The sequence below is a fragment of the Rosa rugosa genome, chromosome 2, assembly GCF_958449725.1.
Source record: "Rosa rugosa chromosome 2, drRosRugo1.1, whole genome shotgun sequence".
In the NCBI taxonomy this organism is placed as follows: Eukaryota; Viridiplantae; Streptophyta; class Magnoliopsida; order Rosales; family Rosaceae; genus Rosa; species Rosa rugosa.
In genome coordinates, this window is record NC_084821.1 from 2582215 (window position 1) to 2608752 (window position 26538).

General features: G+C 37.9%; 3 protein-coding genes across 3 annotated transcripts; 1 reads left to right on the forward strand and 2 right to left on the reverse strand.

The window, feature by feature from the left end:
* The first annotated feature begins 849 nt into the window (after positions 1 to 849).
* Positions 850 to 3441, forward strand: LOC133731602 (uncharacterized). The gene is made up of 2 exons (XM_062158974.1): positions 850 to 1364; positions 3044 to 3441. The coding sequence occupies exons 1-2, from the start codon at positions 998 to 1000 to the stop codon at positions 3364 to 3366; spliced, it is 690 nt and encodes a 229-aa protein (XP_062014958.1). The 5' UTR covers positions 850 to 997; the 3' UTR covers positions 3367 to 3441.
* Positions 3442 to 3562: 121 nt separating this feature from the next.
* LOC133731601 (protein EMSY-LIKE 3) lies at positions 3563 to 8766 on the reverse strand. Its single transcript, XM_062158973.1, has 10 exons — positions 8406 to 8766; positions 7172 to 7377; positions 6956 to 7065; positions 6621 to 6861; positions 6320 to 6514; positions 6128 to 6196; positions 4725 to 4970; positions 4571 to 4639; positions 4422 to 4485; positions 3563 to 4019 (listed from the first exon to the last, which is right to left on the reverse strand). Exons 1-10 carry the CDS (start codon positions 8431 to 8433, stop codon positions 3847 to 3849), a joined length of 1401 nt encoding a protein of 466 aa, XP_062014957.1. The 5' UTR covers positions 8434 to 8766; the 3' UTR covers positions 3563 to 3846.
* A 2382-nt stretch (positions 8767 to 11148) lies between these two features.
* LOC133728266 (uncharacterized) lies at positions 11149 to 25787 on the reverse strand. Its single transcript, XM_062155665.1, has 8 exons — positions 25425 to 25787; positions 20063 to 20333; positions 19417 to 19451; positions 18516 to 18583; positions 17937 to 17997; positions 17803 to 17856; positions 12907 to 13056; positions 11149 to 12800 (listed from the first exon to the last, which is right to left on the reverse strand). The coding sequence occupies exons 1-8, from the start codon at positions 25785 to 25787 to the stop codon at positions 12702 to 12704; spliced, it is 1101 nt and encodes a 366-aa protein (XP_062011649.1). The 3' UTR covers positions 11149 to 12701.
* Between the last annotated feature and the right edge of the window lie 751 nt (positions 25788 to 26538).

The window sequence follows — 26538 nt, forward strand, 5'->3', positions numbered from 1 at the left end:
TTTAAAGGTCTTCATTAGAGTCTTTTCCCTATATTTATAAGTATCTTTTTGCCTACAAAAACTTAAAAGTCTACTAGTTCTTTAGTGGTCGAGTTAATGCAATCTAAAATAAGCAACAAAGACTTTTGAAGAGTTACTTTGTGCAGATATGGGACTTTAGCACCAGATAATTTGGTTTGGGAGAAGTTGGTTTTGGAATAGTTTGACTTCTTATGAATGCGACTTCAGTGTGTTTGAAAATGAGACTTTTCTGCATTATTCCACCAGATTAGACTACACTTCCTCTACGATGTCACTCACCTCAATCTCTTTTTTATAGAAAAAGAATCGTTGAAACGTTATCTTCTTTTTTTATTACAAACCGTAGAATCATCAGCTAATTACTTTGTCTTTTTAAAATTATTTAACTATATCGTTAGAATATTCAATTTTTATGAGTCGATACTTAACCATCGCTTTTTGTTGTTTACGAATTTTGTAAGCCGCATATTAGAATCTAAATCGGCCGGTGATTTCTGAAGTACTTAATTTTAGGGCAGATTTTTGTTTGTTTAATTTGCGAGCAAAAGTCGTCGAGCCAACAATGAGTTGAACACCTCGAGCATCGATCTATATTAGAAAAATTACAATTGCTACATTTTACAAAAAATCTTCGATGAGACGGTCGTGCCACGTGGCCGGTCTGAATATCAGTGCAGAACGTAATCTCGTCAGGCCCACTGAACAGTAGAAAATAGTGACTCACCGGGCAGCTGCACCACCATGTATTGGGCCAACACGTGAGAGTTCCTCCTTCGGGTCGGGTTGAACAAAGTTTTTGCCCCGACATAATATATTTCGAATATAGCAGTTTCTACCGACGCATTTTCGTCGTCTCTCACAAAAATTCCCAACGACATAAACCAGTTTCCTTCACCCTGATTCCCAACAACACCACCAGCCCAACGCAACTTTGAACTCTCAGTTCCCAACAAACACCCAGAACCCCATTTTCCTAATGTCAAACTGTACGGTCGAGACCTGCACAGTTGAGACCAGTGATGGAGCCAAGCTCAACACAAGGCTCTTCAGACCCAGAGAAGCCCAACAACAACATCAAATGAAGGAGGGCAATGATCTTGTGGCGGTTCTGGTGCATCCCTACTCTGTCCTGGGTGGCTGTCAGGGCCTTTTGAGAGGCATAGCAGCTGGGTTAGCTGAGAAAGGCTTCAAAGCTGTCACTTTTGACATGAGAGGAGTTGGGAGGTCAACTGGGAAGGCTTCTCTTACTGGGTTTGCAGAAATCAAGGATGTGATTGCTGTGTGCAAATGGGTCTCTGAGAATTTGTCTGCTAATAGAATTTTGCTTGTGGGTTCTTCTGCAGGTATGGTATTTCTTGTATGTGTTTGTTTTGTATATGTGGGTAGTGATTAGATTTCGTGTTTAGTTCGTTTTGGTGGATCAAGTGTGTTTATAGTTGAGAGTTGTATAGACAATGTGTGTGCGGCTGCATCTTTGTTGGATAAAGTGTGTTGTGAAATAAAGGACAGGTTTTTTTATGCGGGTAGTTTCTGGATTTGGTTGTATAGTTGGTTTAGGCGGTTTATTTTGTGGATCTGTGAATTGTGCGCTTGGAACAATCATAGTTCTTGTTTAGGTGTAGTTACTAAATTGATTCTTTGAATGGTGCGGATCGATGAGTTGAGTGTTGTTGCTAGTAGAAGTGATGTAACTCATCTTTGAAGAGAAGAGGTGTGTGTGTGTTCGTATATCCTTCGGTTATCAAGGAAATTTGATGGTTTGTGTCTGAGATGTGATTTGTTAACATTATCGAATAACTCGTATTTTGTTTTACTTTGCTGATTTTAGAGTTTTTATAATTCTGCTTTGCTCAACTCAACTGTCCTTTAATCATCCAAAGTTGGGATTTTGATGATGTAAGAGTGAAAATAAGTGGGATCCAGAGGTCTTTCTGCAACTGTAGTGAATTTTCTCTCTGGTTTTCAGATTAACTCTAGAAGTACTTTGCATTGCATTAGTTAGGAGGATTAACTCTAGATAAAAAACTTTTGTGGATTCTGCCCATAATATTACCTCAAGTGGCATGAGGTGGGGTGAAATGAAGGTTATGTCCTCATTCTAAGTGCAACACTTTAGATTTTATTTGTTACTTCAAAATTATACTATTCCATAGAAGCATTGGTTTTGACTCATGTTTCTGAATCTAGAGACTTATTAAAAGGACATATAAAAGCAGTTCCACTACTGAAATGAGTTACTAATTTTGCTCATTCTAATGCCTTGCATACAATTATCAGTGAATCACATACCGCCACTTAGACCCCAGAAAATTTAAAAGGAAATAAAACAGAATATGAAGAGTCGAGTCACGCCTGTAGCAATAAACTAGTAAGTAAACGTGTCTGAATTAAAAATGGCATGTTATTGAGAAGCCTGACATTCAAATAGCTGTGAGCTAATGAGTATGATGCGCACTCATTGTGCAATTTACTTAATAGTGGAAGATGGACTGAATGCATGATCTAATAAAATAAATGTTCAGTAGTTTTGGTTTGGGAACTACTGAGTAAATTTGGCTAAAAGTTAGATATTTAGTCTTAGGGCTTAACTTTGTATGTACTTCTTACTGCTGCCTCTTAATCTTGCACCTTAACTTACATAAACTTTCCATAATTCTTGGTTATCCATGTCTTGGTTATACTCTTGCATGATATCAACCAGAAAAGCTCATTGATAGGAGAAAATAATTAATGGGTAAAACACTGAGAAATAAATGGCTTTACCTTGGAGAATATGGTGCCCAAACTTTATCATTCTTGTGATAAGGACTTGCTTTAGGATTGTTCTGGACTGTATCTGGAGCATTGTAGAAGTGGACATATTATTTGAACCTCAGATATAATACTTGATATAGAGCCTAGTCCGGTAGTCCACTTTTGTTTGTTTGTCAGTTTTATGTATCACTGAAGCCAATTTCATTATTATTAGCAGAATAAATCTGATGCTCATATGTGTATAATTTCCCCTCATGTTCTGGTGTAGGTGCCCCAATTGCAGGCTCAGCGGTTGATCAGATTGAACAAGTTGTAGGATATGTGAGTCTGGGGTATCCTTTCGGCATTACTGCCTCGATCCTTTTTGGGAGACACCACAAAGCCATCCTACAATCCCCGAAACCAAAACTTTTTGTAATGGGGACTCGAGATGGGTTTACAAGTGTGAAGCAACTGAAGAACAAGCTAAGTTCTGCGGCAGGGCGTGTTGAAACACACCTTATTGAAGGAGTTAGCCACTTCCAAATGGAAGGCGCAGCTTATGATACACAGATGGTGAATCTTATCCTTGAATTTATTGTATCGTTGTAAATAATCAACCATTTTGAATGGGGTCGTGCTGTGTTGAAATTCATCAGATTCTGCTCTTAGCGTTGAGCTGCTGAATGTTGTTGTGCATGTGCTAACTTGATATCATGTGTAATATGCAGGAGCATAGTTGCTTTGCATGCTCCATGCCATCAGTATATACTTCACAGTAAATTTTGTATTTGCTCATGACCAAATATCATTGGCAAAACAATGAATATTAGAGAGTGCCATCACTAAAACATTCTTTACATGGTCAAGTGTCATTCATTGCACCAAAAAGAAAAGAAAAGGCAAAGGGCGATTGAGAAAGATTATATCTGGGCTTAAGGTTACACTAGAATGAAATGACACCTAAAGCTTACCACTAACCAATAAACAGAAAAGCCAAATAGTATTCACTTGGCTGGTCATGGAGTTAGAATATGGCACAACACTACATTACAAGCAGGATTACAACTGAGCACTACAAAGCTCAGAAGATCATATGCCATCGCCTTCAAAACGTTGGTCATCAGATGCAATTCTACCATCTCTCATGATTTTAGTACCATTTGAACCATCAACTGCCTGACCTTCTGCCATTTCATCATATTGCCGTTTTCTCCATCCTCGTTCTTGGTCCATTGGTTGTCTTTGAGAGAATGTATGTTCATCTGTTTTGAAAGCCAATATTAGAAAAATTGTAGTGGTCATCAACAAAACTTAATAAGACCTTGTGCAGCTCTGCTGCCACCTAGATACATTCACTGCAACAATATGCATCCATTGAAATTTGTGGACGAGCTAGTGTAATTCAGGTATTCCTCCTTACTATGACAGAAAATGGGTGTTTGCATTTACCCTTCCTTATGTTAAAATGGAAAAAGATGAGAAAAGATTGCTAACACAAAGGCACACAACTAGACAACCATTTTGGGAGCCTCGCAAACAAATTTTAATAGAAAAAGTTGTACCCAGTAACAGTCAAATCTGACTAACCATGACTAAAGATACAATAAAGGCGGGGGGCTTTATTATGTATTTGAGGACATGGGTTATATATAATTAGTTATTACCACTTTCACCATCGGATGCATCTTCAAGCGTTGCAATTGCATCGATCAATGCCTGTTCATGCTCCTGCATTTTAAAGAATCCATCATTATCCCAGCAATGAAAAGTTTGATGTAATGCAAATAAAAGAATAAAGTTTATTGGTTCTTACTTTGAGAACTTTCTTAGCTTTCTCAATCTCCATCGGGTCAGGATGGCCAGCACTGAAGACCTTTTCCACCTGTAGTTTCAAGCAACGAGGGAAAAATAAGTAACCACCAGCTAATTGGGGAACATGGAAAAACTCTTTACAAGTTTCCTCATACCTCTTTAATCAACGAGTCTGTATGAAGTATTTCAATGTCGCTCATGGCCTTCCTGCCAATGCCATTTTGTTGTGGAGGCAAATCCTTCTTAGGCTGACCTTTTGTGGTCCCTCTACCCCTTCCTGCACCTGAAACTGCACCACCACGTCCGATGGACTTCTTAGTCCCTCGGCCAGATCCAGGTCGACCACCCCTACGAGAAAACCCAGGATCATCACCTTCCCACCGAATATCTTCAGGAGATATCTAACATTTGAAGGTACATCAATTAGTAAGAAGGGTTGGGAAAATAAGCTTGGATCACAGAGTTAACAAATTAGTCAAGTACTGGGTTTTTTTTAAGAACCTAGTAGCAAGAATAGAATTGATCCAATACTATACATTCAGCTAGTCCTCTCTTAGGAATACACAGCATACAGAAATAATTAAGGATGGAGAAACCTAGTGTGCAGCTAGCCCATTCTGCAGAAAAAGTTTCATTACTTTTTTTACTTGCTTCCTCACTGGGTCAAGTGTGCAGCTGCCCATTGTGTATAGACGGAACAAAAAAGTCCTTCCATTGTATTAAGTGTGCAGCTACCCCTTTAATATACCTTTTCATTATTTCATGGAAGCAAGCCAACCATGTTAGTATACCTTTTCCGTTCTATTTTCATCACTTGGCCTCTGCTGCCCGGCTATGTTATTATAGCTACAGGCAGAAGAAAATGCCAAACACTGGATTGTGACAATGATGCAAAATTGGTTATTCAAACCTTTCAAGTAGTAACATCTAATTTCCATATTGACACAGCCATCACAATTCCATATTCACCTATGTACCCCATGTTGACAACACAGACATGATATGCATCATTTGTTTTAATGTTTCCCATTATCATTGTGTCTCCACACACACACATATTGATTTCGTTCACGGGGGAGGACTCCATGTGTCTGAGGAAAAGTCTACAATATTTATTAAATTTTGTGAAGTACTGCTCAGGGCCAAGAGCAAGGATTTTATCTATGAAAGAGATTTGTGCTGATATAGAGGTAACTCAAATAAATATGTACCAAAATAATGAAGTAAATGAGAAAACTCAACATCGGATAGCAATTTTAAACATCCATTCAGTTAAAACCTTGACAGGTAATAGCACGATGCCACCAGTAGTTCTGGCAAAGCAAAGCTGACCCAATGTTATTTACATATTAAAATGAATTGCAAAATTAACACTATAGAGAAACATCCCCAGAATCAGATTACAAGGAGATGTCATTCACTTGTCAAAATGTGCAAAAAAAGGAAAAATAACAAAAATTTGGACTCTTAACTTTTCCAAATTATGAGACATGGATCTATTATTAAAGGAAATGGTTACAACAGTACATAAAACGCTAGGATAAGCAGCAGGTTTTACCTCTTTTAGGTTGACCCATTCCCATGTTTCATCTGCTGTATTGATATCATAAACCAGAGCATGTCGGCCCTGTCAAATTTCGACAATTATAAGATTAGGAAAAGATTCTGTTGGAGTATCGCGTGATCAAAGCTGCCAATTACTAAGCTTAATCTAAGTTTAGATGAATTCAGTCAATGCAAGAGCATATACCTGAATATGGTTGTAATCAGTTATTACAGCCTCATAGAAATGGTTGTCCGCAGGCCACCTTGTCCATACTTTTCTTCCTATTAATGGATCATAAGTTGTTGCCTCAGCAGGCTCAGTTGCAACAAAGCCACCTGAAGAACCTCGGTTTGGGGCTTGGGGCCTTCCGGTAATACTTGTAGAAGGGAACTGTGTGGACTTCATAGGGAAGAAGCAACATACTTCGTTTAGCAAAAACAGATTAATAGATCCTATAACATAAACTTCATACCGACATTTCTTAATTAAAGTTATTTCAACGTACTGATTTTGACTTCTTGCTCCGAGCTCCTGGAGGAGGACCACGTCTCAAGGCTGATGAGGAAGGTTGCATGGATGGAGGCAGCACTGGAGATGGAGCACCACCATGTGATAAAGAAGCTACAGACTGTGATGTTTTCTGTTTCTTACGTGATGCCGAAACAGTTGGACTAGGTATGGGGTCATGAACAGGCTGAGCAGCATTATGTGTACCAGGCTGAGGCCCACTGGTTTTTCTCCACTCCCTATTATGATATTTTACATGAAAAAAATTCAGAACAAAGCAAAAGTAATACAGATTTGCTGCTCAGAGAAATATGCCCCCCCATATAATCAAACCTTATTCTACGGATCATGTCATCGGCATTGACCCTGGACAAAAGTTCTCTGTGTTCCTCATCCGATACTCTCAGCTCCTTTCTAAGTTCCGTTATTAAACTTTCCTTCTCCTGAAAATTACATAAGATGACCGACTTTCAAATCTACTGGATATATAAATCAAAATAACAGTTGAAGAAAAATAAGAAACAATAACATGATCAAACAAACACCTACCCAGGTGATGGCATCAGATTGGGCTTTAAATGCCCGCAGGACTGAACAGTATGCTTCTTGCTCAATGTGGTGGATCTGTGTTTCCATATCACCATGCATCCTAGGTAATGGAGCAGAACCAACAGCTGCAGATCTTCCATTCCCAGAACTTCGGCCTCCTCTTTGAAATCGGTTTTGATGAGATGGGGGAAGGTCATCATCCGTTCCTGTAAAGGTCACACAGATTATTGACAACTATTGTTTTCTAGAGACATGGCCCTTAGATATTGCATAACTTAGAAAGGAGCTGCATAGCAAAACATAAAATCCTCATTCATGCCCATCATAAAATCACCTCATTTAATTAAATACATGTCAATAACTGCATGCAAAATACAAAAGGGGACACTCCTTTGTTCTGACTCTCATAACACAGGCATAAAACATATGTATAAAGAACAAACAGGGATCTTTTATTGCAGATAAAATACATTCTTCCTCAAATGTGTAGAAGACTCATGGAATATGCAATGCAGACAATACCAACAGTCTATGAGAAATACTTTGAACAGAAGAAAGAGTTCTAAAACCATACAGTCTATTAAAAACTTTACTTTTAACATCCAACTGCGGCATCAATGTTAAACAAACTAGAAAAATTGAAAGAGAAACGCTTCTCCAATAGTCATCACTCTACAACGGTTTTTGGAGGTTAAAAACATAAAAAGAAACAGAAATTTCATTCTTAAAATACACCTTCTGACTACTATCGCTATTCCTACATTAAATTCTCCAATTACCAACTTCTCTGGTGTATAAAAAAAAAAAACCCATCAACAAGTACATGTATTTTACTCACTATATCGAAACTCTCAATGCTATTCTGTTTCTTGTTTCTCACATTAGGGCTCCTCTTCCTACACATCAACCATGGCTAGAATATAGAAACCTGGCTTCTAGTAACCAACTTCAACACAAGAAACATAACAATAGACTTCAATCTTTAGCACAAATCATCACCCTCAATCTTTATTACCTATAATGCATATCATGAACTTCGCTTCAATCCGATCATAATAAACCAAAGAAACTCAAAAACTTAACCAAATGCCATCAAAATCACTACTTGAACAGCAACAATCAAACAACCCAAAACCACCATTGAGCTCAAATTCAATCATACTAACATAAATTCAAGAATTGGAGCTCAATAAAAACCACAAAACACAAATCTTTATACCAAAATTCAACTCACCACTGCTATCCGAGAGCTCGTAGGCCATCACAGCCTCTCAAAGACTCAACCTTTCACTAATTCCAAATCAAACCCACGTCGAATTCACTCAGACTCCTCGGAAATTCGATCAATCTCGTCAAGAACTCGAACTGGTACATAGAGGTACCGCAGAAACCATGCCAATTCGTCAAAATTGGACCCAAATTCACGACCAGTAGGGTTCCGTGGGCTCGGAGAAGTTGAATTATCGGCTCGGCGAGTGGTGGAGAAAGGCGATCGATTAGGGTTGATAGGGGGGGATTGGGGATTTGGAATACTTGTTCTAGATTTGGGGCGGAATTACAATTTTCAAAAGTTTAGGGGTGGAAAAAAAGAGAGTGGGGATTTGGAGATTGGAGGGGTCCGGAGGGAAGTCGCGGACTTCAAACGAGTTCTTCTGGCGCCTTCAGGTTTTTTTAATTAATGATACAGTTTGAGTTCCGCGCTTCCTATTGGTGGCCGGAAAAAAATATGTTTTATTTTTTTAACAAAAATTTAACTAGAAACTGTGATCTAGTTCGTCCTATCATATTTATTTTCATGAGTGTGGATGAGGTTTCAATTTTAAATTCTTCTATTTTAAGATAAATAATAAATTAAGAGCCTAAGAAGTGAGGACAAACATAGTTCGGGACATAATACCAATGCTTTGAGAAATATATGTTAAAAGAAACTATTTTAGTTGATATTATATAATATGTCATCAATAATTAACCAAATTAATGAGTAGCTTGGTACTTTTTTTTCTGAATAAAAGACGTGCGTACATATTAAATGAAACTGAGTACAGAGAGTAATGCAAACATCGAAAGAAAGGCAATGAAATGAAACAAGATGCACAAACATAGCTAAAATGAAAAATAACCATAACATGATTAAATGTCTAAAGGCTTCGAAATGCAATGCATATGTCATGTGAGCAGTGTAAATGTAATAGTGACCATAATTGTAATTGTAACAAGGGAGATACACTGTAAAAGAATTTTCAATACCAGACTAAGGTGAGGCTCCCGAGAGAGTGAGTGCGATCAAAGGTGTCAAAAACTTGGATGTCAGCATAAGAACTTTTAAGAACAAGAACCATGAATTCGAGTCCCTATGCAAAGATGACCCAGAACCAAACTTTTTATGTAAAAACCTCCTAGATTCCAAATACGGACTCAATAACGAGCGGGCTTGATAATTAAAGCCCAAACAAAGGCACCACGAACCACACCACAAGCCCATGCCCATGGAAATATGGTCTGGGCACCCATGCCTTCAACCCAACTTCCACTGTCGCTGGCAAGCCGCAATGTTGTGCTAGTAGACCGTGGAATCCACCTTCAGCATCTATCGTGCCATTAGAAATCTGTAATGACACATGACGCATTTCAAATACAGCATTAGCTAATATTATACTTTTTGAAAAGATATCAAACTGCGATGCGGAAGTATCATTATATGTTGTAAAAGATCAAATAATATGTGTTTTGTGATTAGCAATTGAAACAAGTTTATTTTATTATTTGTCTCATTATTTTTCACTATCAAAATTTAATCCACACGTAGATGAACACGGTTTACTAAATTAGTGAGCGAGTGTTCAAGAAACAGAGCCAACCCATTCCAAGCAAGGCCCATGGCAACTACATGGGTCGTGTTATTCGAGAAACCGGACCAACCCAATTTAGCACTTGGAGTGCTAACCGAGAAAAGACCGCGCAGGCGCATTTGAAGAAGTCGCTGCTCAGCTCTACCGAACGCTCCTGTGGCTTGTGGTTGTCTCCTTCCTCCTCTCTCATTTGAAATTCCGGCAAGTTCCTCTCACTACTGTCACTTGCTTAGTCCATAGCACTGCAATTCTCCTTTACGTTTGCTTTTGTGTATTCCTATTATACCAAATTTACAAACTTTAATCAAAACTTGGATTGAGTTCTTCTTTCTATTGGTGTCAAAGTACACAGAATATGGTGGATGAAATTGATTGATGGTATTTTCGTTGGCATCTGGCTCCTACACATGCTTATATCACTACTACAATAAGTTAATCAGACGACAGATATTTGGAGTTGTGTGATGACCAGCCTCACTGTGGTCTAAACGAGTGTTGTGTGATTGAAAAATCACACAACGGTGATTTTACCGTTGTGTGACAATACTTTGCTCAACAGAATACCTGTTTCCGTTGTGTGAATTCTGCGCAGGCATGTGCCTGCCATGGCATGCGCGGGGATGTGTCGACACATTCAGACAACAGAAGAAGAAATTCGCTGTTGTCTGAAATTCATAACACACAACAGATATAGCTGATTCTTTGTTGTCTGAGGTTCATAACACACAACAGATATTACTCATTCTTTGTTGTCTGAGATTAATAACACACAACTGAAGTGAAATTATCTCTCTTGTCTGTTGATTACTCAGACAACAGAGATGATTTCATTTATGTTGTGTGTCATGAATCTCACACAACAGAACTTTGTTTTCTTTCGTTGTTGGTTGTTAGTTCACACAACCACTATATTTGGTTAGCTGTGGTGTGAATATTGTAATCAGATTGGCTAATAGCCAATTAGTGTTGTAGGAGAAGCCTTAATTTTGAACTGATTATGTTGTATGAGATCAATGCTAGGTGAAATCATACAAAATCAATGCTAGAGATTATTACCAATGAACAATAATTTTATATTAATGCTAAAAGTAACTTTGATACATCAAAATAAACTCCAATCGATTCACTATATACAATTTTATAAGCATTTAAACATTTCATTGAACTTATCAAAAAAAAAAAACATTTCATTGAACTAAGCCTTCCAATTTCATAAGCTATACAAGATTGTGTTCGATCCTCACCCACAAACAATGCTGCAATACGAGCAATCCAATTTCCATCTTGTGCAGCATATGCTTGAGGATTCTGATGGAAAAGTTCATTATCTTGTGCAGCATTAGCTCTAGATTCATCTCCTACATGGAATCTTAGGCCTGAATCCACACCCAACTTGGATGCCAAGGACAGTTGCCTTTGCTGCTGTGTCAACATCATATTTCTGCATAAAAATAAAAAAAAGAACATGGCAGAAACACAAACAAAGAAAGTTAATTAGGTCCAGTTTCTAACTTTTGGCAAATGATCCATTACAATACCAACGTGATCTTAGACACCTGAAAACCTTATTTTTAATGCTTTTGCATCCTCTCTGAGATACATGCATGCACAAGACCTTATTTTTATGTCTTCATTGAATCAATTAGAGTAAACCAAATGCATGTGGTCAAGACGAAGTCGAACAAAATAATGCACAACATCACATTCGACATACCAGTACGTAATTGTGAATCCAGCATACTACGAATATACCAAGGATACTACTGGGACACTATCATATGTAGGATTCCAACATATGTACACTATCATATGTAGGATACAAGCAATAACCACAAATTTTCAGGCCAATTAACTTATTCGGTATGCACTAACTCTTGTCGAGTCACCAAAGTGACCAAGCAATATCCTGTAACAGAGTATAAAATGTCCAAAATCCAAAGTAGAGTTTTTCATTTATTAAGCTGCATAATATTCAGAAGCCTAAAAACATCCAGCAGGCCAAATTCATGTTTGTATTTGAACAGAGATCATTCCAAAAATCACCCAACTAGAACTGGAAATTGCTTAATTATATACCTTTGCAGCCTACTATCTGATTCCAGTTGAGGTCATTTTGTTATAGTTAAGCAATCCAGATTTCTTTAGGCACAATCACATGAAAAATGCTCAAACATGCAGCTAGAACAATGGTGGTCTAATCTTATGTCTAATAGTACGTTAATACTTTAAAGCTAGCTGATGAGTACTTAAAACAGAACAATGGTGATCCTTGCTACTCAAAAATCAAAATAACAAGAAAAAGAAAAGAAAAGAGGAAAAGGAAAACGACAACTAAAAGCTGACATGCATGGTAGAATTTGCAAGGATCAGCCTATCCATGAAGTGGCAAGAAATAACTCGTAAGTAGGCTAGATTTCTTTAGGCACAATCACATGCAAAATTCTCTAACAGCTAAAACAATCTAGTCCTAATTTTACTTAACATAGTTAATACTTTAAGCTAGCTGATGAATATTTAATCAGAACAAAGGTAATCCTTTCAATTCAAAATAAGAAGAAAAAAGAAAAAAGACTAACAAACTGGTTTGCCAGAGTTTTGAAGGATCAACCATATGCTTGCAGTGACATGGAATCTCTTAACATTGTTGATCATCTATTGATCTTTGTGTTAGTAGTGCTACTTCATCGATCATGCAGCACTGTGATGGAGGAGACTGATCCTTTGCTTTTCCCCAGATCACGAGATACAGACCAATGATGATTAAAGCTGCTCCGATAACACTACGAACAAGAGTGAAACAGACTAGTCAATCAACTGTCATGCATATGTAGGCATAGATTAATTGAATTAAATTAACCAGAGACAAATAAATACATGTGAGCCTACCTCGCAATGTACAATTGTTCTGCTAAAACAAAGGAACCCAGGATTAATGCTACCTACTGTGGCCAAGGGATGAAAAGCCAAGTGAAAAACCGGTCCCTTTTCCTTCACTACCATTCCCATCACATAATAAGCAACACCAGATTGCATTGCCTGCAGTATGAAATATTAATACAAAGTTCATTAAACTGGATTGCAGTGTTAATTTCAATTATGCAATTACTTGGGACGACCATGAGATCTAAGGTGCCAGACTCGTTTTGGGCCCACTAGCAAGGGCGTTGCCCTAAATCCAGTTATTATACACTAGGCCAAAAAATGAAACAGACGACGGATATTTTTCGTTGTGGGATATGGACAGCCACCGTTGTGTATCGGCGCGTTGTGTGATGAAAAATAGCACAACGGTAATGCACCGTTGTATGATATAAAAACAGTCGACATACTCTTGTTATCAGCGTTGTGCCTTCCCTCGGCAGATGGTAGGCAAAGCTGCTGCGCAGCCATGCTGTGCATGGTTGGTGCATGCATCAGACAACGAAACTTGTTTCAAGATGTTGTTGGAAAACATTATCAGACAACGTTTTTTTTAATTTTTCTGTTGTATGATTTAGATTAGGACAACTGAGTTCTTGTCTTGTCTGTCGTTTGATTGCTTGTCAGACAACATGAGTTAGAATTATTCAGTTGTTTCATTACTCCTCACACAACAGCTTGTAGAGTACTAGTGTGGTATGATTGTTACCTGATCATTGTGTGATCAGAATTGGGCAAAATTAATGCTCCATGATTACTTAAATAATGGTACTGATCAATATTGAAAAGAAATTTGAATCCAATTCATCAATTGAAGTACTCCGATTCATACATTAAAGAATCACATGTGTCTACAAAGGATGTATTTCCCAATCATCCATACATTAAGACAAAAAAATAATTCTAATAGCTCCTAGATATATGTATTGACGACAAACTTAGCCCCCTCATTCCACATATGAAAATACCAAGCTTCTACCCCTGCTCCCTTTCTCCCTTTTGGTCCTGCACAGAATAGAACAAAAGCACAAGATTTAAACTTCTAAAGAGCATGCTTAGTTGTCTCATGAAATTCTTTGTAGTCCTGGACAAAGTAGAATTTAGTACAACGACACACACATGTTCATCAAGTTATCTCAATGATCAAAAACCAGATAGCCAGAATCAACTTTATCCTTTACATAACTAGTACAATGATTATGTATACATGTTAAAAATTAACAGAAAGTATGTAGAACAAATGCAAATTTACAAAAATAAAACTTTGCTCTAGTCAATGGCAGAGTTGAAAATGGTGAATGTCCAATCCCAATGAACACTTTTCAGCAGCAAAACATGAAAAAATTAAATTCAGGTGCTCCTAATAGCATAAGCTGATGTCATAAATCATGCAAAGTATATGAAACAAATGTAGTAAAGTAAATAATTATTCACAAATAGATATATATATATATATATATATATATATATATATATATATATATATGTATATATATATATATGTATATATATGTATATATATATATATATAGAGAGAGAGAGAGAGATGGATAAGGAATCCACGCCCATATAACACAGATTAGCGACCAGAAAACTCAAGAAGCCAGCCTCACTATAGAACAGCTAACCAATTCAAGATGCACATAGGTATCAGTATGCACACTGAAATTGAAACACAAGAGAGTTAACATCATTAGGTTCTATATATACCAAATAAGTAACATATTAAGGCAAGTAGAATCCAACGGTGTTATTTAAATTGTATAGAACAGGAGAAAACGAAAACAAAACAGCTGCTTCACCCCAAAAATATATATATATATTATATAGGGCACATATAGGATGTCAAGATAACAACACTCAAGTAAGGTCACAACATGGATAGCACACATCCACCATATTATTGTATATTCACATAAGTAGCACATCCCAGCTACATTAACTGATTCAACATGGAACACACAAACCAAATCTAACTCAGGAACTTTTCTTCTGGGCTCAAATCACATGCATCAAATATCATTATAGGAACTGCAGAAAGAAGCATACTCAGTGGTGTCTGAAGCAGGAGTGGTACTCTTTGAGGGCCTGCAAAGCAGAATAGGAAAAGTATATTAGAGCAAATCTAATATTGATACCAGGTGTATAAGATGTAATGTAACTAATGTTGATACGAATAAGAGGCCCTCTTTGAATCAAAAAGTGTTATAGGAGTCTGTCTTTTGGCTAAAGTTAGGAAGCTGATATAAGAAATTTCTGTGACTGACTCCTGACTTTGAAAATTCATAACTAATTCCAGAAAATTCCATTTTGGGTGATTCCAGTTCTACATGACCCTTTAAGATGTCTATTAAAACTCTTTAAAAGGAACCAACCTCAAATTCCTAGTAAATCAGTATAGTCTTGCAAAAGTAAGTGACTGGGTCGAAATTCCAGAAAATCTGAAAATGGCTCAAATCCCTTTCCTTGGCCAAAACTTTTTCTCACCTAATGAAGCCACAAAACAAAGTAACTATACAAAAAACCCCAATATGAAAAGGGAAAAGGGAAAAGAATGTCAATTAGGTCATTACTTACACATTTCTAAACACACACACACACACACACACACACAAGGAAGAGTATTCTGAAAATGAAACCAACAAAACTTTACCTGAGCAAATTGAAATCGTCACTCAAGTCATACTTCACTCTTGCACTGAGTCTCCCATCTGTCAAAGGCAAGTGATCATCAGTATATCACCAATATTGAGTAGAGAATTTAATATGAGACCTGCTAGTTACCTGCAAGTTTCAGAAATTTTCAGAAAACTGGTAGCAAGAAAGAAAAATTTACCAACAATTATTCTTTTAGTGATTTCAAGCACAACTCTCCAGATTTGAACTAGACATGTAGAGCTGCAATTTTTCAAAATTTCAAGTTATTCGGAGTTCAAATGAATGGTCAAACAGAGATCCAAAGTGATAGAAAATGCTGATTTCTGCAGAAATCCTGAAACACTCTGCTAACTTCAAAATAGCATAAGTATCTCATTTCAACTTCATTTTTCATGAAACCAAGTTTAAAACAATCATTGAAGAATCTATTTTAAGGTATCAAAAAGTGAGATTAAAAGAAGAAGTATAGCTTTTTCGAAAACAACAGAACATCCCACTGGTTCAGCTTGGTGGTTGTCTTTGAGGCATACTATCAAACACATGGTGTGCAGTATTTGAACCTTAATCTATTTCAGTTCTAAGAATTCTAATAGAGTTACCAAAGCTAATTAATAGTCAAAAGTGTATTCCATAACAAGAAAAGCCAAGAAATGAATGAACAATTACCAGGTTGAGCAGGAGAGAGAGGCTTGGAGGGGAGCTTGGCAGACTTAGCACGTTGAAAATGGCTTGGGCTGGGACACCCTTCTTGGGCTGGGTGGCAGCAGGAACCACCACCATAGCAGCAAGTTAAATTAAGTCATCGTTATCGTCATCGCCTAACAGATAGAAAGGGTATGCGGTTGCTTCTCCGTCTAGGTTGCCGATCCCAAAACCCATACTCAAAGGAGCGAGTATGAACATGAACTATGATTGTTTCTCCTTCTAGGTTGTGTCGAATCAAAGCATAGAGAAAGAGAGAAGAACTTAGTGAAACCCCCAAATCGAGCAGCCGTGAAACCCTTAAATCGAGTAGCCCACAAATCCCCAAATCAAGTGCCCATGAAACCCCAAATCGAATAGCTCTTAAACCATTAGATCGAGTAGCCCACAAATTCCAAAATCGACGTTGTAAACCTTAATCTTCAATAGATTGAAGAACCTCATCCTTCTTCTCAATTTGCAGAATCCTCCTTCACTAATCTCAAGTCGAGAAGGGATGGCTTTTTGGGTGATGACTTGTGTTTCGGGGAGAGAATAAGACTGATGAAGAAATTGTGTTTTATGGTGTTTTGTTCGAGTGTTGGAAATAAATGAAGTGGAAGACAAAAGTTGCTAGCTGTAACCTAGTTAAGTTGTCAAAAACTCGGGCATTTGCGTCTTTTTATTTTGTATTCATGAGTCAGACAACACATAAATGAAGTTACGTTGTCTGATTCTGCACACATTAAATTTGAGCTGAGAACTGTAAGGAGGGAAAGTTCCCGCTATGTGCAATCAAAGTTTCAGTTTTGGCGCTAGGATAGAAATTTCTCATTCAGACAACACAAATAAGTAGTTTATGTTGTAGGAGCTTACAATCATGACATATACGTTAATCAAAATTTGTAGGTTTTGAGGGCATTTGGAGAGACATCCAAACCTCCCAATATATATTCCTTAATCATACAACACAAAAATAAAAACTGTTGTATGACATTTTGCAAAGCTATACTCACACAACATATATAACTATACTATTGTGCAATGTAGTACAAATTTGGAGCTGAATTTGAGTCGAGGTAGGAGGGAAATCTGCCGCTCATTTTTTTTTCATTCACACAACAAACCATTCTCGTAAGTGTTGTGTAATGACCTTCTAGCTAAAAACTTCTGAATTTTATTAGCCTTATACGACGTAAGTTTTTTAAACGTGTTGTATGATTCATTTTCCTTTATCACACAACAAATTTTTTTTTTTCGTTGTGTAAAAAGTGTCGTGTGTTCAGGTTATTGGCCTAGTGATAGTACAAATGTAGGATTCAGACCATCATATGATAGTATACTACTGGGACAATAGTATACTACTGGGACAGTATATTCGTAGATACACCATCATATGATAGTATTCTACTGGGACAATAGTATATACACCATCATATGTAGGATTCCAAATCAAAAAGGGCAAAAATTGTTTGTATCTTGTATACACCATCATAACAATCCTGTATCTTGTTTGTCACACACCTTGAGTACAAGATCACTTGCAACCATATCTTCTCCCTCTCGGTTTTGTAAACCCTATAACGATAGGAATCAGTACATAAGAGAGTGCAAAAATTCAAAATCATAATCAAAACGGAAACAAAATAGACAATCACCTTGGAAAGGGTCAGTGTTGATACTGAAAGTCCGTCAGATGTCCTTGTTGACAGATAAAATCTATAGATCACAAATAAAATCACATTGACCACAGATAAACTAAGACAACAAATAAGAGAGAGCAAGGACGAGAACATCTATGATACAGAGTACATACTGTAGTAATAAAATTCACATAATAATCCAGAAAATCATACTCATTGTTTAAAGCTCAGTTGAATTATAATACCCTAGTCACGAGTATCCTAGTTAACAAGTCACCAACAACAATATTAACTAGACTTCTATGAAAGGCACTTTGTGTTGAAAAGATATTAAAAACCAGTAAACAAAAGCATATAAACAATGACATTGACCAAATGGATTTGAAGCTTCAACATTCTTATCTTGCTCCGTAGCAAATTTAGTATGCAAGTATAGCTGTATACACAGACAAAGTGAATGTGAATTAGTAACAACCTGGTGAGGAGAGTAATCCAAACTAATGTATTACTTGTTAACAGTAATCCAAACTAATGAACAATTAGTTGGAGTGAATGGTAATATTTACTGAGAAATTTTGGCAGAGTAATCTATACCTTAGAAGTTGGACCAGTACTCTTAGCTGATGCTTTCGCTTGTTCAAAATCCAGGCAAATGCACAACACTGAAATTAGCACAATGAAAACCAAAAATTGATCAGCAGCTCTTTGATAGGATAAGCAACTAAACAATTTTCCACCATTCAAGTCCTACTTGTACAACTCTCCCTAAATCATATCTCCAACTCATTCAAATAGTTAAAGTAGATCAACTTTACAAAAGTCACTGTTGCTCCACCATTCAAGTCCAATTCTTTGGACACAAAACACCATAGCCTCTTCTTTGAAACTAAATCATACCGATCTTTATGTCTCACAACAGAGAAAAATCTGAACAAATCCACATGTTGCCTATTACTAAAAACTGCAAACATGGGTATAACAACATATGTATGACCAATATCCTTGAGAAAAACAGATAGAATTTGATCAAATGTATATCTCTGCACACCTACAATCATCATTGTTATCATCAATACATTGTACACTATCTTTTACAGTATCAATATCAGTACCCTTATGATGATTACCATCAACATCACCAAATTCTACATCATTTTTTACACATTTCATACCACTACCAAGATTATCACCGTTAACTAGATACTTCAAAAGCAAGGTTCAGTAAATCAAATTAACCTCTGTTAATGTTCCATCATAAATTAGTAACTCGCTATAACCATAAAACAAAGCAAGAAAAACCACATACCATCCAACGAAAAAGAACACCAAATACCATCCAACGAAAAAGGAACACCAAAAGTGCAATTGGAAAGAGTTACAGATTCTGGACCATCCAACAAATAAGAAAAGAAAAGGCAAAAGTGTAACAGGAAAGCTTCTACACGTTATACAATTAGCTATACAACTACAAGATTTCAAAGTTGTGAATGCTTACATCTCTCGCATATATTTTTGTCTTCCAACCTCCACCTAGAGAACACAGAAGCAGAACAGTCACAATTGTAACTTGAACAATTTGTTAAAGAAACAAAGAGAGCTATAGAAAGTAAGGGGCTAAATCTGTGTTTATGTGCTGAAGAACAAATGTGTGATATGAAACCAATGGAAACTCAATATCATGATAATTCACTTCTGACCCAAAACACCCAGAAAACAAACATACAACATGAAGCATCCGATAGAATATTAATAAATGATAAGCTGATTCTTAGTTTCCTGGCCAACTAAACATGGTATAAATTTCAGAAATTGCTCAATTGATGATATAATCAGCTCCAAATTAATGTGAACATAAAACGAGAACCACCTAACTATATCAAATAGGCAGAGAACGAAAAAATCAACAATCGGTAAAACCCTAACAATCACGACCCATCCAATTCTAGTGTATAACAATTGATTGATTCTCAATTACACTCGTCTAACCCTACAATAACACGAAGAAAACCCTAATTCGTCGAAAATTCAAGTTCAGGCGCTCAGATCTTTCAAGGATTTAACGCTTTAGGCTCCGAATCTGGTTGAAGCAACAACCGGAGCAACGAAAAGGAAATCTGAGAAAGCGAAGAGAAGTTGCTTACAGGTTGTTCGCCACCGATAACCGACGAGCTTGAGGTTGCCGATGACGAAGATGAAGAGGACTGACGGAAGCTTTGACGGCGGAATGCGAGCCGCGGGAGAGAGAGATGAAGCGGGAGGCGGAGAAAAACCAAAACCAGGAGGAGGCTTAGGCTGTTGAGGACGGTGACAGCGAGGGAGAAGAGGGTGAAGGTGAGGAAAGGGAAGGAAAAGGCTCCTATGAAATCGAAGCCATTCGCTGGAAAAGCGTTTGAAAGAGATGGGTTTGTAGGTCTAAGGTCGAGAGAGAGCCCATGAGTGTTGAGTGTAGAGAGGAGGCCGAGCTATGTTTTTTTTCTTTTCCCTTTCTTTTGGACACGATGTGGCAAAATTAAACCTAGCTAAAAATTCTCAAAGTTATTCACACAACTGACATCTCATCGACTGTCGTCTGAATACAGCACAAAAATCAAAATGTGAAATCATGGAGGGAAAACATGGCGCCTACAGCTTTGGCTCAAAATTAATTGTTGCCGCCCAGTTCCAAGTTCACACAACAGAAAATCTTAAATCTGTTGTACAATTAGAACAGCTTACACTAGGCCTATCTAGGGGATGACATTCAAGCAAGCTTCATCAAACTTTGGTGCTTAGTTTTTCAATCACACAACGGAGATAATGAAACCCGTTGTACCTAGTAGCCTAAATTTCGGTGTTTCAAGAGCCAACCAAGACTCCAAAGTGGAGGGAAATCTGCCGCTAAATTTTTTAACACTCAGACGACGGACAATTCCTAACTCCGTTGTGCAATGTAGTTTTGATAAAAAAGTTATCACTTTGTTGATACTCACACAACAGAATATCCGTAAAACTGTTGTACAATCGAGCTTACTCAAACACACAACAGATGATTTAAGTTCTGTTGTGTGATTAGTGTTGTGTGATTAACTTTTTGTAGTAGTGTATTGGCATTGCTTCACTTTTTGATTTGAGACTTGTATTACAAATCCCTGTATCTTTGAGTTTTAGTATGAAACTCCCAATCAACCGTATAGTACAACCCTTGAAATAGCAATATATTGCTTGGTTAAGCACCACAGATTGGCAAGAGAAGAAAAGAAAGCCATTTTGATGAGTTCCTCTCTTTTAATTTTGGCTGTGAGTACATAAATAATGGGTGCAGGTTGATGAACTTGTACGCAATGCAAGTTGGTTGACTGTGACTTTAATAGGAAAGATTACTGCCTCATTCGAGTGAAGATTTTGGTCCAGTAGGTTTCATTACTGCATTATTTATGTTTTTTCATTCTTTTCTAACGTAGATCGTTTTGTGGTAGCTTCTGTATAGCACAGTGTCCTAGTATTCAGCTAATTTGAAATGTAGCTTCTGTTTAGCACACGATCTAGTACCCGGTTCATATATAATTGCAACTGCAGGCAGTTGTGTTTTCAAATTAATTTCTTTTTCCCTTTGCAGATAACAAAACTATGTACATAGACTTGTTATGCTGCTCAAAATGAAAGATATCATTTCAGCACGTACATCACTCATTATGGTTATGAACCTAATTTTCTATGGTCATTTCATTTGGATATCATTGATATTGGGACTGGTTTGTCAACATATTCAAGGTTGGTGATCTATCAGATGAGGCTAAAATAGTTGATTGATCTAGCTGATGTGCTAATATATCACGTCGTTAAAAATAACTGCTTAAAGGGATTCCAATTTCCAACAGCCATCTCATAACTTCCTGACAATGAAGTGATCAGTTGATATGCTCATGATTATGTCTAATGTCCATATTTTATTCTAAAAAATTCTCTTTGTATATCTCTGTCCTGAAATTGTAGTAACATCATTAACTATTTCATGCTATCATCATTGTAGTTGTTCTATGTTACTCTGACTTTCAGTTCAAAGACCTGACTGACGCTGTGGAACAAAACAAGAATACTAGCAAAAGCTCAATGTACAACAGGAGATGGTTTGACCGTTTGATTGTTGCAGTTCCTTTTTAATACCCCTGTCTCTCATAAATCATGCAAGTGCCAATGAAAAGAGGTCTTTAGCTTAATTTGCTAGCTAGAGTCTGTATGTGTTAGATCATTATCTATTGGGTGCGTGTTTTATATTAGCTTTAGATTTAATTTTGCACATTTGATTCTCCAAGTCACTTGCTAAATGTGATTTGAATGTTCATTGGCTGGCGGAACTCTGTCATAGCTCCAGTTTCTACAGCTTCTTCAGCAGGTTTTTGCTCCTTATTATGGATAGGCAATGTTTGGTTGAAGATCTAAGAGGTTAATATGAACAAAAATTAGCTTAACCTAATATCTTCTAGAAAGGTTAAATATAGGCAGAAGTGTACCAGTAACTTTGACAGAGTTTTTCCCTAAATATTTAGCTTTGAGTACCCCATATTAGGGTCCCTTTCACTGTCAGTTCTATTTTTCACAGGTTAACAGGGGTTTCCGGTCTTTTAACCTGCATCTTGATCAATAACCTAACTCCTAAATCTTGAATACCCTAATGAATAATCTAAGTGAGTCCATCCCTGAGAGCCAAAAGCTGTGTTGTCCACTTGTTGCCATACCATTTATCCTGCCTCTAGTCTGAATTATCCAGCTTTCTAAGTGCTATTCATTGGTTCCCTTGTTTCAAATGAAAATGTCTGCAGATTAAGTTTGAATACTAATTCCCGTTATACATTTATACACCTTACAAGATTCTGAATAAGAGTGTACCTTCAATTTAAACTGATCAGTGAGCATCGGATCCAATTCATAGATTCATTTTGACATATTATAGTTCAGTTCAACTCATAAGATTCATTGAACTCCAAAAGCCTCAATTTCTGTTTCAAACAAAACCCCAATCATCCAAAGGGTTCTGAAAAAGAATACTGTCATAATGCGATTATGTGGCATTAAGGGAATGAAAGTAGTCTCTCCAATCTCCCAAAGAAGAATTTAAGTTACTAGCCTTATTCTTCATTCTTACTTTTGGTTGTTATCATTCGTCATGACTGATGATCTTTTTCTTTTAGACGGATTTGTGCAGATAGATCATATAAACACAAAAATGTTCATGTGAACTGTGAACACCTGGCAAGTTAGTGAATTTGTGTTTCTTTACTCTAATGATACATGAGGTTATGAAAATTTGTAGACCCTTGTAGAAATCTGATACATTACATAGTCAAACCATTTTTGCTTTAGTTTGATATTTGTAGTCTGTTGTTGCATTTTAGCTTAGGTTTTACTTTAAATTTTCCTCTGTTTTTTCTTTACAGTAAGAGAAATGTACTCATAGAAATGAAAAATAAAATAAAAAATCAGGGGTTGGGCTAAAATAAACAGGAATAACCAAGCCAGAGTAAAGGCTAGTTTAAAGTTTTACCAATCCTCCAAAAGGTTGTACCCCTATACTTGATGATTCTGCAGTGGATTGTGTTTGATGAGTGATTTGCTTCATTGATTTAATTACTACTAGTTGATGGGAAAGGAGTGTTTCTCATTTTCCTCTTTGATTACCCACCCTTTCATTTCATTTTCAGTCAGCTATTACTGGGTTTCTATTAGTTTTTTCTATTTGATCAGAAAGAATCAGAATTAGGGGTTTCACAGTGATTGATGTCACTTTTCGCTTTTATATCTTGTTGACATGTAGCTCCTATGCTAATGCATTGCTCGATCGACTTTCACATATTAGCCTTGTATTACTAATCCAAAGTCGTATCTTTAAGATTTACTATAAAAGTCCAAACCATATAGGAGACACCTTAAGTTAGTAATCTGCATCTTGGATAAATGCCTCAAAATGGCCAGACAAACAAAGAATCCATTTTGATGAACTGCTAACCTTTTCAGTTTCAATTAGCACTTCTTCTTTCCGTTGAGTAAAACTGCATAGTAATTATTACTATTTTGTATGGATGCCAGTTCAGGTTTACAGACTAGAAGAGTTGGTTGATTGTGATTTCGAGAATACTGCAAAGATTTCTGGTAGTAATTCAGGAAACTCATTCGATCGAAGTGTATATTGACACTCGTGCTTAGGAAAATGTCCGAGCAGATTCCGGCCATAAGGTTTTGTCCAAACCCCTTGTTTTTTGAATGTGTTTCTCATTCTTTTGTAATGCACTTCATTTGGATTTGGTGGTACTTCCATTTAGCACATGGTATGCTTGTACTCGACTCATATGACGGCTGTACGTATCTGCTGCAACCAGTAGTATAATCAAATGATAATTTTTCCCTTGGGGATAACAAAAGACATAGATTTAGCATATAAAACAAAAGATTGAATTCATCTCCAGATGTAACTGTTTGGCGCAAAAACCAGTTGGCTTGCAAACTGTCTCTTTTGAGCGTGTGCGCAGGCGTGCCAGCACCGTGGGGTGCAGTCGTCGGGGTAGTCCCTTGACCTGACTTCTTCTTCAAGCGTCTGTGGACGAGGAGAGCACCAACCTCGCCACAAGGTTCTTCTCTAGCCTTCCGGGGAAGGACTTCTTGCCTTACGGATAAGGACTTTGGGTGTGATCTCTTCGCGTCACCGAATCGATACTTAGTGTTTTAAACTAAGCAGAGCAATCACTGGGAAGTTTGGGAGAAAGCACGGGCTTGTGCTACAGTGTGACTTTAGCTTCGCTGGGTTGCGAGGGCGTTACCCTTGCTTCGCTGGTAGTAACGGTGGCGGTTGCGCTAGCAGTCGGCTCCTGGGGAGATTAGGACTGAAAGTACGGTCGCCGGGTTGATCTGGTGATGCTGACAGTCGGCTCTAGGAGAGACTAGGACTGGCGCGCGGTCACCGGGTTTCAACGAGGTTGAAGGTTTGCTCCGGGGAGGCTTTGTAATCGCTGGGATTGATTGATTTGAGAGAGGTCTTTAATTCGTCCTTGAAACCTGGTATATATACCTAGGGTTTCGACTGCTCCTTGCCATAGAAGGATTATTGGTTGAAGTTTCCTATTCAATCCTCGCTACCCGACTCCAATAAGGTTTCGTTTTCCTTATGGATCACGGAATGAGTGAAGCTGTAACCCAAACCCGAGTAGACTTATTTTTGGGCCGCAGGTATCGGCCCGCTGTGCTGAATCCACTAAAGGATCTTGCCAAAATTACTTTTGGGCTCAAACATTGCCCCCCAGGCCCCGATATCAGGCCCACTAAGATGTAACTGATAGAAGGGGGCTAAAAAGACACGTCCGGTGATCGAAACGATGTCATTAATGAAGGTAGCGTCTATTCGCTTGGCAAAACGTCTTTTCGTCGCATCGTTTCCCTCACAAAATCTTTTATTTAAATATCGCAACCAACTAGAGACCTGTCACATCAGAAACCCTTCCAGTCTCCTAAACCCAGAAATCTCTCGCTCCATACCCGCTTTACAGAAACCCAGAAATGGCTCCCCCAAAGAAGGTGATTATCGATCAGGAAAAAGAGCTCACTGAGAATGTCGCTCGCACTTGGGGAGCCAACATCGGTGGCCGTTGTCGTATCCATACCGCCATCCAGAGGCCTCTGCTTCTCAGGCTGTCGGACCATCACGCCGGACTGGGTCCGGCACCGCGAGATTCCATTCCTGCTGACGCTCTCACTCTCTATAGCCTGCCCATTCGTAGACCCAATCAAGTCCTCCAGAGGACCCCTGCTGATTTCAGTAGTTGGGGTGCACAGAATCATAGAGCAAAAATAGGGCATTGGCCATCCAAAATTAGCGAAGATGAGCTTTCCTGGTATCATGAAGTAAGAGCGCGAGATTTGGCTCGCTGGAATGAGGCAGGTATTACCCACACTATTGATTTATGCTTTCGCCTTCCTCGCGGTGGGAATCGCTCACCACTCGCTGCCTTCCTTTGCTTCTGGCATACTGCTACCAATACCTTTGATTTTCGATTTGGTCAAATGAGCATAACTTTGTTGGACATCCTCACCATTACTGGATTGCCCATCGATGGCGAGCCCTACCTGCATGGCCAATTCGATTCTGACACCTTCGCATCAACCATGGACCAAACTGGTCGCAGTGCTCATAGCGGCTCTTACCCGCGGTGGTTGACTTTCTATCGCAAGGAACGCAATGCGACTGGTGGCATTGCTTTTCTGGAGTATTGGCTCTGTAAATTCATATTCTGTACTTCCTCCTGTAAGCCCACTGGTGCTTGGACTTTTCTAGCGACAGCCCTCTACAATGGCCGCCACGTAGGATTAGGACAACCAGTGTTGGGTGCCCTCTACCGTACTCTATATCAGGCCACTATGCATCCTTTTGAGACCAGCATTTCTGGCCCTTTTTGGATCCTTGATTTCTGGATTCAAACTTATTTTTCATTCTTCCGCCGCGACGATATTCCACTACTACCACCGACTAATGCCCTTCTTGGTCATTGGTTTTGTTGCGATGCGAGGTACACATCTCCCCCCTATTCTGAATGCTTCTCATACTTGTATCTCCTGCACGAAATGCCATACTGTGACTTAATACTCAGTAGGA